The sequence below is a fragment of the Antedon mediterranea genome, chromosome 1 (assembly GCF_964355755.1).
Source record: "Antedon mediterranea chromosome 1, ecAntMedi1.1, whole genome shotgun sequence".
NCBI classification, from domain to species: domain Eukaryota; kingdom Metazoa; phylum Echinodermata; class Crinoidea; order Comatulida; family Antedonidae; genus Antedon; species Antedon mediterranea.
Genome location: NC_092670.1, coordinates 27019190 through 27031662, shown reverse-complemented (window position 1 = coordinate 27031662; position 12473 = coordinate 27019190). Strand labels below are relative to the sequence as shown.

The 12473-nt window shown below is 33.3% G+C and overlaps 1 protein-coding gene across 2 annotated transcripts in view; it reads right to left on the bottom strand.

Annotated features, from left to right (window-relative positions):
• LOC140063611 (homologous-pairing protein 2 homolog) overlaps positions 1–12473 on the bottom strand; it is a 111986-nt gene that overhangs the window by 48734 nt on the left and 50779 nt on the right. For both annotated transcript variants that reach the window (XM_072110032.1, XM_072110031.1), the window contains exons 3-4: positions 4895–4984; positions 4552–4663 (exon numbers count right to left, since the gene is read on the bottom strand). In XM_072110032.1, coding sequence (XP_071966133.1) covers positions 4552–4663; positions 4895–4984 — 202 coding nt within the window. The remainder of the gene's footprint in view (positions 1–4551; positions 4664–4894; positions 4985–12473) is intronic.

The window sequence follows — 12473 nt, the reverse complement described above, 5'->3', positions numbered from 1 at the left end:
ATAAGTTTTAAAAATTGGGGATTACTTTTGATCCTGAAGAGCTATAATAGATTAAAAAATTTATTTTGACAATATTTTATAACTTTTTAAGCTAAAATGCGCTCAAATGGTCTAATTCAAAGTGTTCGTATGACGTCATTTTAATTTGAAATGATGTCAATCTTTTTTCAAATGACTAGGAAAGGCTGTAAAATCATAATTCAAGAGAAAAACACCTTAAGCGTAAATTTTTTCGCACGCATGGGAATTTTTGATATGCTTAAAATGTCATGATCAGTGTAGAAAGTTGATTAGAAATTAATTTTGCGCATTTTAAAATCTTAAATGCGCGTGCGCGCGTAACTTCTTGTGAAACATGCCATTGTTAATCCATAGAAAGTTTGCCCTTCACTAAGTGTCAATACAAAATGACTTTTGGTTTATAATCTATGATCAATCATTGAAATTCATAAAATCGTGCATAAGTCACGTTGCGCAAATCTGACTTCATTAAAAAATAGGAGGTGCACAAGTTCACGTAAATGTCGATATGTTGAAAAAGTTACGATATGTTCTGTTTACACGTTTTAGAGAAAAGCGACGCACACAAATGACAGAAGGAAAGAAGCATAATACAGAAAAAAAAATAAATAAAAAAATATGATAAAACAGGACAGTTACAAGGAGTTATCCGCTACTAAGCGGATAACTAAAAAAAAAAAAGAAACAGGACGATTACAAGGAGTTATCCGCTGAATGCTCTTGTCTTACCTCATATTGACTATTGTTGTTCTCTCTGGGGCTCACGAGCACCACTCGTTGCTAAAGTCCAAAAACTTCAAAATAGAGCTAAAAGAGTTATTTTGAAAGTTCACCCTCATACCCCATCCCACCTTATTGATAAATACCATTTCTATCTCATCCGTTTCTCAACGTTATCAGTTGGTTGTCTCGCCTATCGGGCTTCCATCAATACCGTTCCGGATTACATCAGTCGCATGTTAACCAGGACTCAGCCCGGAGGTCAACCTACTACCAGATCCATCTCTAATTGTAATTATATTATTCCTCGACCTTCTTTAGAGATTTTTAAACAATGTTTTATTTATAAAGCGCCTATGTATTTTAATATGATTCCTAAAATCATTCGACAATCTGAAAATGTTATTTCCTTTAAACGTGAACTTAAACAATTTATTTACAGTTAAGATTGTTCGTACTATGTATATATATTTTTTTTATCTGTCAACGACTTTAACTTTTATGTGAATTTTATATAATCATTGTAAATGTATAAGCCTTTAATATATTTTATGTCATTTGAATATTTAATATTTTATGTGTTGTACTGTATGTATGTTTTATCGAGGGCCCTGAATGACCCAGTTCTATTTGGAACTGGATAGGCTACCCTCAGTAAAGATGGTAATAAATAAATAATAAATAAATGCGGATAACTAATTCAAAGTTAAAGTAAACCAGAAATCTAGTTAGATGGTCATGATGTATCATCTCCACCACTATGAATAGGGCGAGGTACCCAACTCCTCACAAAAAAAGGTTTTATCTTTTTAAACAATGGAACTAATTCATCTGAAATTGATTGATCTTGTGCCAGTCTCAGTTAGATCATTAATAATTCTCTTTGTTAAGCCAGTCTACTGTAGGTCTAGTCTCCAATTAAGGGTATTGGACGTTCATTAGGGACAAAATACCGATAGCCAAAAGGCTTGTTGTATAATTTCAGTATGTTGTTTCTGCATTGCCATGGCTTATATTATTTGTGTATGAAGCTTAAAAGTAACAAGCCTGATTGGCCCTGCTCAAATTTATCTCGCGAGTGAATCATTGTCACACATTTTAGGTTTTTAAATCAGCAAACGATTCGGTCCCATGCGTATTTGACAGGCCTCGCAAGATTTAATCCACAATTTTGAAACCGGGATGCGGGTTTGAGAAAATGATTGGGTTTGTGAAAATGATGGGTTTGTCTGCCTATTCTATTGAGTGGCCGTCCAATCCGTTTCGGCAATCTGCTATTTCGCCGACATTCAGGTTCTTTAAAGACATTTTGTAGTGCATGTGATTTTGCAAGTTTTAACGGATTGCGTTTATACCAGGAAGAGGTCACAGTTTCCTTAACAAGCCAGATAATACCGTAATCACTGCAGTGTATTTCAGGAAAATCTATCCGAATTGTATGTCTTAGGAACATTGAGTTCTGCGTTACGGGCTTTACGTATGTGTGCATACTGTAATGCATTGCGTAGCGGGCTACCACAATGACAAGCAAATATTTTTCTACTAGGCCCTTAATTGTTTATAGTCCACAAGTAACAACGTATTCAGAGCCAACGACAGGCTATTGTTTATTTAGAACAAGAGCAATCTGATTCAACCAATGGTTGGCGTCAATGGTTAATTATTATAATGGCCAGTCTGAAAATTTATGAGTAAACGCCATGGTTTTAACATAATAGGTTTGTATTATTAGGAGAGTCTCGAGAAACTATTTTTGTCTTAATACGAGTGTCTCGCCTTCTATCATGCAACGGGTCGTCGATTACCTTTCCAATAAAAAACAAAGAACTAAATACATGAATATTTTTTTAGATTGGGAAAATCTTTCAGGAGAAGAACTATTCTTGCCCCTATAATTTTTCTTTGTATTATTAATGGTGCATTGAATAATGAATTTATTTTTTATTCTGATTTTCAGGTCTGAAAGTATGTTGATGATCTGTGTGCTTGAACTATGGCAATGCACTTGCCACTCTCAGGCTTGAGTCTCTTAGCAACCACCAGATGTCCCTGTAGGAAGTTTTATTCCTGTCCAGGCAGCGCTTGCCTGATATATTTATATATCTTTGTCCAAGTACCTTCACTTGCACTGATGAACCTGAAAGCTCTGCTAACTTTTCTGGCTGTTTTACTTTATTGTTTTGATTTAGCTTTTTGCTTTTTTTTTGTATCTTTATTGAGATCCAGCCATTGATACCCACAGCATTGTTATTTTTTTCAGTATTTTGCCTTTGGATTTTGTTTGGGTAGGTTGCTTCGTTAATACCACAATAATAAAACAATACACAAAGATGTGCTATAACTAACTTTAATAACAATAACTCAAGTCAAACAAACAATAAGGCGGTCTACGCACGTTGCACGTTGGTTGTCTCTTCGTCATCCAACTACATATGTCATATGTATGGGCGGCCTTAAGGGCATATATATTGTTTGAAGGTTTGCAAGGCAAAATCAAATGTTGATATAAAGTTTGCGGTACACCACATGTATTAGATCTGAAAAGAACTGTTGAGTTTCTCGACGTTTCGATCAATATGCTTTGAGGAGGATCAAAGCATATTGTTCGAAATGTCGAGAAACTCAACAGTTCATTTCAGGTCACTCCTGAGGACGATCAAAGCATATTGATCGAAACGTCGAGAAACTCAACAGTTCTTTTCAGAACTAATACACGTGGTGTACCGCAAACTTTATATCAACATCTCTACATATACATGTGTTTTACATATACATATATTACTGTAAATATATATAAATCCAAAGGCAAATTACTGAAAAAAATGACAATGCTGTGGGTATCAGTGGCTGGATCTCAATGGAGATACAAAAAAAAAAGCGAAAAGCTAAATCAACGATAAAGTAAACAGCCAGAAAAGTTAGCAGAGCTTTCGGGCAACACTAGCCCTTCATCAGTGCAAGTGAGGGAATTTGGATAAAGTAAATGGTGACGATACCTGACACGTTTCTCGGACAGGCGACGTAATTTGGTAAAGTTATCCAAAGTACCCTCCATAATTACAGCAAAATCAGATCAAAATTGATACAAACAGTAGAAAACATATATAAATCCAAAGGCAAATTACTGAAAAAAATTACAATGCTATGGGTATCAGTGGCTGGATCTCAATGGAGATACAAAAAAAAAAGCAAAAAGCTAAATCAAAACGATAAAGTAAACAGCCAGAAAAGTTAGCAGAGCTTTCGGGCAACACTAGCCCTTCATCAGTGCAAGTGAGGGAATTTGGATAAAGTAAATGGTGACGATACCTGACTGTAAATATATATATAAATTCAAAGGCAAAATACTGAAAAATTGAAATAAGATGAGGAAATCTGTGAGAATGAGAAAAAGTCACCCAAACCGAGATTTGAAGCTGGACCAACATTCTCGGCGTGGTACTGCGGAACAGCACTAGTCCCTCAATTGTACGCATGCGCATCAGAGATCAAATTGATACGCCCTCATCTATCTATCTATATATAATTGTATTAAAAGTACTATATATTAACTACAGTAGTGGGTTAGTAGGTGTGCCTATTTCATTATCAAACTGGTTTTGTGCTCGGTATATATATATTAATATGCAATATTGTGATGAAAACACTTTAAAGACACCAACATGACACTATGGTCAAGATTGGTGCCACATATAATCGGGTTGGATAGCAATGCTTCTACTGCCCACAATGCTAAACTGAGATTACAGAAGAACACTGGACAATTTGATACAACTGGCGAACAAACTGAATTATTTCGACATACAGTACCTCTTTCTTTCTCTCTACAATGATCCCTTGATGTTTTCAATTTTTCATCCAGTTGTTTAATCTTTTCATCCATCTCTTTTAACTCATTTTCATCTACATTGGGTAATTTTTTCTAAAAGTAATAAACAACTACAGTAATTAATATCTGTATGATACGGTGTATCCAGTATGTCTCAGCTTCTGAGATTAAAAAAATATTGGGTACATATAGTCATAATAGGCCAGTTTGCATATTATTCTTCATTCCAATTCACAGTTTGTGGGTTCTCTTCAACGTGGCATTGTTGTAATTGCCTTGCAGAATGACATACCTACCTCCCTACATTTTTGTTGATTGACCTACCTGGTCGCAACAGTAAACCTTCTGCTTTCCATATATTTTTTCAATAATATTTCCTTCTTTAGCCAATTCCTCACAAGAGCGTACAACAGACTGTAAGGAGGAAAAACAATGAATATATTGTGAGGATTACTGAGGAGTACAAGAGGTAAAACGTACAACAGTTCTATTTCCTACATTTAATGTAAAAATAAAGACTATGGTCTCATTGCGATAACTTTTTTTGTCTTTGAACGGTTAAAAATGTGAAAAATCAAATAATTTTAGCGGCCTGCTATATATCCCAACATGCATTGCACACGGATTGATATTTTAGATTTTCTTCTGTGATTCACTTTCAATTGTGAAGGCCAAAATAAATAGAAGAATCGGAAACTTTCAACGAAATTACCGGGTTTTCCCACAATTTGTATTACGGATTCTGGCAAAAACAGAAAGACAATTAATGCAGCAATTAGACAACGTCAGGCTGGGCCTATAGCTGCGTACGATGTTTGTAACAAAAACATGAAAATGAAGATTAATAAAATCAGACTTTAAAAAGTTACTCACTTCTCTAAAAAAAAAGATTTCACTTATAAATACAAAAGAAACGGTTAATTTTAACCAAAAACCATTTTCTGACAGACAAATTATTTTAACTTTAGAAACTGTTTCAGTTCATGGATTAAAACGCTATATGACAGTAGCACGGCCTGCGTGTTAAATAATGGTCACTCAACAGGATTTTCCTCCATCGCAGCAGAACTTTTGGCCAGAAGAATTAATAATGATAACAGTGCAAGGGGTCTTAATGTGGCGAGAAATTAAAATCTTACAATATGCGGACGATCTACCACATTCTTTTTAGATGGAAGTCGCAATTCGACGACCAGATTAATTACTCTACTGAATGATTTTAACTTATCATCCGGCCTTAAAATGAACAACAGTAAATCGCAGTTCTTTCCATTGTGGCAGAGCATCCACCTTACATAAATGATACAGGTATCGCGGTTACTGACGGTCCAGTTAAATATTTAGGTATAAATTTTACACACGATGGTAATGACCTTTCCGCCTTAATTATCTGCAGAATCTATCTAGACTAAAGAATCAGCTTAAGGTTTTGAGTGGGAGAGATCTCACATTATTTTTAAAACATTTGCTATTAGCCAGCTTGTTTTCTTATTTCAAGTTCTCCCCAATCCTCCGAAAACATTTATTCAAAAAGTCCAGAATCTTTGATTTCATTTGGAATGGAAAACCGGATAAAGTCAGAAGGAATACAATGTACGCCAACATTAACAAGGGGGACTAAAGGTTATTATATTAGTACAGGAAAACTATGAAATATGGTTGAAAAAATTGCAACAGAATTTATTTCACCTCAATGCATTTCTATAAGGTCCCTATATAAACATATTAAAAGTCTAGAAAAATCCAGGTAGCGGAAATAGGTTTTTTTAAACAAAATGGCCGCCAATGGCGAAAATGCCCAAAAAAGGACAAAAAACATTAATGATAGATCTAATTACCACTTTATAACAGTTTTTACAATGCTTTATATATTTCTTTACAGTTTCGATGATCTGAAGTACAATATACACATTATTTTAAGTGCTGTTAATTAGAAAATGGCCGCAACACAAATGTTTAAGTATCTACATATATCTATTTATATTATAATATATGGACTACGGTGTCTAATAAATCAGTTCATTTCACAATATATCAACTTTGGTGGTGCCAGCAGGGAGGAATATAGGGATGGGGGATGGAAGATCATATGGGAAGGGTAAGAAAAGTAGGCTGTCTAAAGTCTCCATAGACTTCCCTCCATATAGCTCTACCACTGCCAAATTTCTCTGATACAATGTTTTCTTCTTCTTTTTTTTTGGAAACTGTTTGGTTTACAGAATTTGTCATACTACTCCAACTGTGATGTGATGATTTTTAAGACCAACACCTTTTCTTAAACCAAATATACTTACACTGTTACAGCCCATAATTATAGCCATAAAAACACAAAAGTTTACTTTACCTTCACATAACGTAACAAACATACATGGTACACAATAAATGTCTTGAAATGTTGCTGTTTCGGGCCAAGAGGTTTGATGTAGCAGTGCTCACCCATTGATAACATACAGAGGGCAGTGAGATGAAGGTTTCTGAGTAGTCTAGCAGTATGTATGGAGTTAATGGAGTAAAAGAGGGCTGCAGGAAAAGTACAAGGTTCTTTTTCAACAAATTATGCATGTGTATGACTGTCTCTCATAGCCATCAATGATGAAATAGTATATGTCAATCAGGTTTCAGGAAAAATCACTCTACCCAAACCACTCTCTTAGATGTTACAGACTATATTTTAAATAATTTTGATAAAGGTATTTCAACAGCTGCTATATTCCTGAACCTAAAAAAGGCCTTTGATACGGTAAATCATCAAATAATGCTTAATAAATTAAGGGGTTTTGGAATAAATAGTACCGAGCTTAAATGGTTTAAATCATATCTTAGTCAAAGATCTCAAATTGTTAGTATTAATTCATGTAAATCTGAATCACTGAATGTAAATATCGGAGTTCCTCAAGGTTCAATATTAGGACCATTGCTTTTTATTTTATATGTTAACTCACTTCCTAATTCTTTATCATGTAAATGTGTCATGTATGCTGATGATACCACACTTTTATGTAGTTCATCTGACCCACTTAGGCTTCAAAATGAAATAGATGTAAATTTTAATCAAGTTACTCAATGGCTTAATGAACCAACTAACATTAAATATTAAAAAGACAAAGCTTATGGTTTTTAGTACTACTCACATGTATAGTAAGTTTAAAAATATCTCTGTTTCTTTTAATAACCATATTATTGAGAGAGTAAATTCTTCTAAATATTTAGGTGTAACTTTTGACACTCAACTAACATGGGCTGATCATATTGATAGCCTTTCATCAAAAGTTGCCAAACGCATTGGTGTTATACGTCGTATAAAATATTTTATTCCATCAAACACTCTGAAAATGTTAGCCAATGCACTAGTTATTCCTTTATTTCATTATTGTAGTTGTGTCTGATCAAATTGTAAAGTAAACTTTTCAGATTCTCTTCAAATTATATTAAATAGATTAGGTAGAATATTATTATCTGTAGATATCAAAACTCATGTTAGTGATATCCTAAACTCACTTGGTTGGAGTACACTAAAGGACAAATGGAATGAACATATTCTAATATTACTTTTCAAGTGCCTAAATGGACATGCACCACCCTATTTATCAACTCAATTTATATTTACTGAAGATAGTCACAATAAAGGTACACGAAGTCAAAGTAACAACACTTTGATAATACCTAAATGGAATAATACTCAAGGTAAAAGAACTTTTAATTACAGATCTACAAAATTATGGAACTTTCTACCTAACAAAATAAAAAATGATCTTTATGATATGACAGTATCAACTTTCAAATCACAAATTTCAAAACTTTAATTTTAATTCAAAACTAAATCTAATTAATGCTCAATGATTAAAACTTCTTTTATCTTGTTTCAAAATCTCAATTATTTATGTTTTAACCTTTAAATGTGCTTACTTTAATTGTGTTAATTTGATTTTGATAATTTTAGGTTTAATTTTATATTTTCTTTTGTCCATTTATATACTGTATTTTGTTTACATTTATGTAGTTAAGAACTGAACCACTTTGGAAATCAGTACATTGTATTGAAAGTGTATTTCAGAATAAAGAAAGATTAAATAAATAAATAAATAAATAAATGTGGACTGCTTCTCTATTGATGAATATGGTTGATTTTGACCCATAGTGTAATAATATGTTCTTTCCTCTTAAATTAATATTCTGTCACGGTTGCTGCTTCATTCATTGGTTTAATACTGTATGTTCTCTATGGGGCCTTGTGAATGCATGTAAAGTCTTTCCTTGGTATGAAGCTCTGTACAAATTAATTTGCTCTTTATACATGGAATCCAGGGATGTGATACTACATCCCATCTATTTGATAGAGGATAAGGTGTTAGTCTTAAAAAGTCATCACTCCTGCAGTAGTATGCTTACAAATTCTGTAAAACCAAACGTCCCCAAAAAAAAGAAGTCATCGCATCAGGGGAATTGGCATTGGTAGCTATTCTGTAGGAATACGTTCTGGGAGAAAGTAGGAGAAAGTAGCAAAACAGCACAAATAAAATCTATTCCCCCAACAACAAGTGCTGCAAAATGTCATTCCCTGCATGTCTATTACCATGGTACAGCAGTGGATAGAAAATACTCTTCAACCCACAGACTGGAGGATGGAAAGTTACAAATGGCGTGGTGTGTCCATTGATGACAAATTTACCCCCAGTACCACTGTTTGTGAAGAATACCACGGCATCAGCACATGCTCAATTCCTACCTATAGACATACGATGATAACCGGACATTAAAAAAATGAATTGGTTAATAGATTGTAAGATTGTATAATTCTATTGTTGTGATAGTACAAATGTAAATGAACTGTTTTATTAGACACCGTAGTCCTGCATTATAATGCATGACTACGATTATTATAACCGTGGTGATATCTTGATACTTAATGTGTGTTTTGCTGCCAAATAGCACTTAAATTAATATGTATATATTACAGTTGAAATGTTTGACACTAAAGAAATATAAAAAGCATAATAAAAACTGCTATCAAGTACGGTAATTAGATATACAATGTTTTTTGTTCATTTTAAGACATTTTTCGCCATTGGCGGTCATTTTGTTTTAAAAAACCTATTTCCCCTACCTGGATTTTTCTAGACTTTTAGTATGCTCATATAGGGACCTTAAATAGAAATGCATTATGTGTTGAAAAAAATTCTGTTACAATTTTTTCAACCTTTTACTGATTCTGAGCTTATCTTTCCTGTACTATATGCATATTTGCATAATGCTCTAAAAACGACCTGGAAACGATACAAAAATGTGAATATTGGAAAATGTTCTTTGATCAAGTTCTTTCTCCATTTGGAAAAGAACTCATCTTTCGGTGTAATTTACATATCAAAGATGTCACAAATGTTGATAACAAGTTTATTAAAGATATCTGCATTGCTTGGAGTAAGGAAAGGGAACCACAGGATAACTTCGGTAACCAAATTATCTGGAACAATACAAATATCAGAAGACTATATGGTAACCACCAATTGAATGTACACCTGATGGATATACATTCTTGAATGTCCCGCGCAAATCAAATCAAGATGGAGGTGGATTATTAATTATCTATAAGTCGTACCTAAGTTCACCACTTAAATCCGATTTTACTACATTTGAACAAGCATGCTTAACCGACCCATTGAAGACCTATCAGTTAGTCGTAGTCTACAGGCCCCCTCCATCGCAAAGGAATGGACTAAAAACCTGCACATTTATCGAAGAATTTGATGATTTTCTGCATGAAGTTTCGTGCCTGTCCGGAAATCCCGTCATTATTGGAGATATAAATGTTCATGTGGACACTCCAGATAAATGGGATACTTCTAGATATCTTAACCTGATCCATGACCACAACTTTATCCAACTAGTAGATGGTCCAACACAGCAATCTGGTCACACTCTAGATCATGTTATCGTACGAAAGGATGACGGAGCTGTTTTAAATTGTGTAATATCACCTAACACTTATGGATCAAATCACAATATGATATCGTTTCGTCTACAAGCAGGTAACCTAGAACAATCAAAATTAACTATAATATCGCGTTGCTTTAAATGCGTAATCATAGAGTCGCTTAAAAAGGATCTCAAAGCAGAACTTTACCCTATACTCACAACTAATGACCCTAGCACACAAGTCAAACTTTATAATAAAGGAATTCACTGTGTATTAGACAAGTATTGTCCAGAAAGGACTATCATAAAAAAAGTTTCACAAAACCCAGAATAAGTGGCGGAAATCGAAGCAGCTAGCGGATAAAGTTATCTTCGACGAAAAGCAAAAGTTTGTCATCGAACTAATAAAGGAGAAAACATTGTTGTATACGTTCACATTTGAAAATGAAAAGCTTATTCGGACTAAGTTAAAGTATTTGAAAGACATTGTGAAATTTTGGTAATCATTAACATTAAACTTTTTGAGATATTTGTTACACAAAATCTGTACAGAGAGAAATAAAGAAGAATCATAAGAATAAAGATTTTATACAATAACAATAGGTGATCATTTTATTCTAAATGATCACCTAAAAAACTGGCACATAGTACAAAATATACTTAATTTTAGTTTTTCTGTTGGAAATAGCACATTATTTTAAATTAATATGGTCCCCTGCCAAGAAACAGAGATATGTTCAGTTTGGTTGTTAAAAATAGTATAAACATTTAAAGTATACTGTAGTCCTTTACCAGAAGAAACAGGGTGAAGATAATCATTTTGGTAATGTTTGGTTTGGTTGTATGGTTGAAATGTTACAAATAAATCAAATATTGTTCTGTACACAACAACGGCAGCACCAATACAATTGGTAAATAAATTTCAATTTCAATCAAATCGTCTTCTCCCTGCTTTTGTGACTACTGACATGAATGGAAGAAAACATATACATCACACAACCATGTGTGTAGCACCATGTAAGCTTGTGTTAATCTAGTTTTTAACTCTTACATTTGTTATTGAATTTATATAAATAACGATCTCTAAATAGTTAAAAAGTAAGTGAAAGTTAGGCCTACTAGATGCAAAATAAATGTAAAAACACAACCCAGGCCAGGCCTACTGCTGAAGTGGCACTATATAGTGATACCAGGGAGTTGTTATTTCGAATAACTTGAGCTTAAAACTCTGCCTATAGAGGTAACAGTGAGGAGATCGGTAGGACTAAATAATATTTTAATAAACAGTATATTTCCATCTATTTATTATCAATTTGCATTTGTCTTATCTTTGCAGATTTATAGAATCACCAGTACATGAACATTTTTTGAAAAATGTAATTGCAAAACACTTTGTAACATCATAGAATTGCATTCTAAAAATGATGTGCAAAATGTGCCTACTAATGTGTATATAAATGAGTATGGAAAGGAGGCACTAATAATGTTTTTTAGCCCTGTCGATTTCTTAAAGTGATATGAGAAAGTTCAATTCCATTGTAGCGGGGAAGAGATAAATATGGCAAAAATGTAGCCAGTTTTATCACATCCAGGTGATAAATAATAATAACCTGTAAAACATACTGCAATAGACAAATGATGCACTAGACCAGATCCCAGATCATTCAATTTGTTACAGCATCTGTATATACTTGTCTGGTAATACCATAGTTTATAAATTATAGTGACATTAACTATACAATAGTTTTGTAGAGGGCAAAAAATAGTGGCAATATTGTACTTTGATTACATCCTATCTATTCTATGCATAATGATTTTATAAATGTATGAAATCTCAGAAATTTTTTGAAAAAATAGATGCTTACACACTGTTTAATACGCTAGACTGCAATATTTTCCATCACATTTAACAACAAACATTACAATTACATAATGTAAATTTAAATAAATCCTTCCTAAATACTGTACGGATCTTTTTCGACAAATTAAT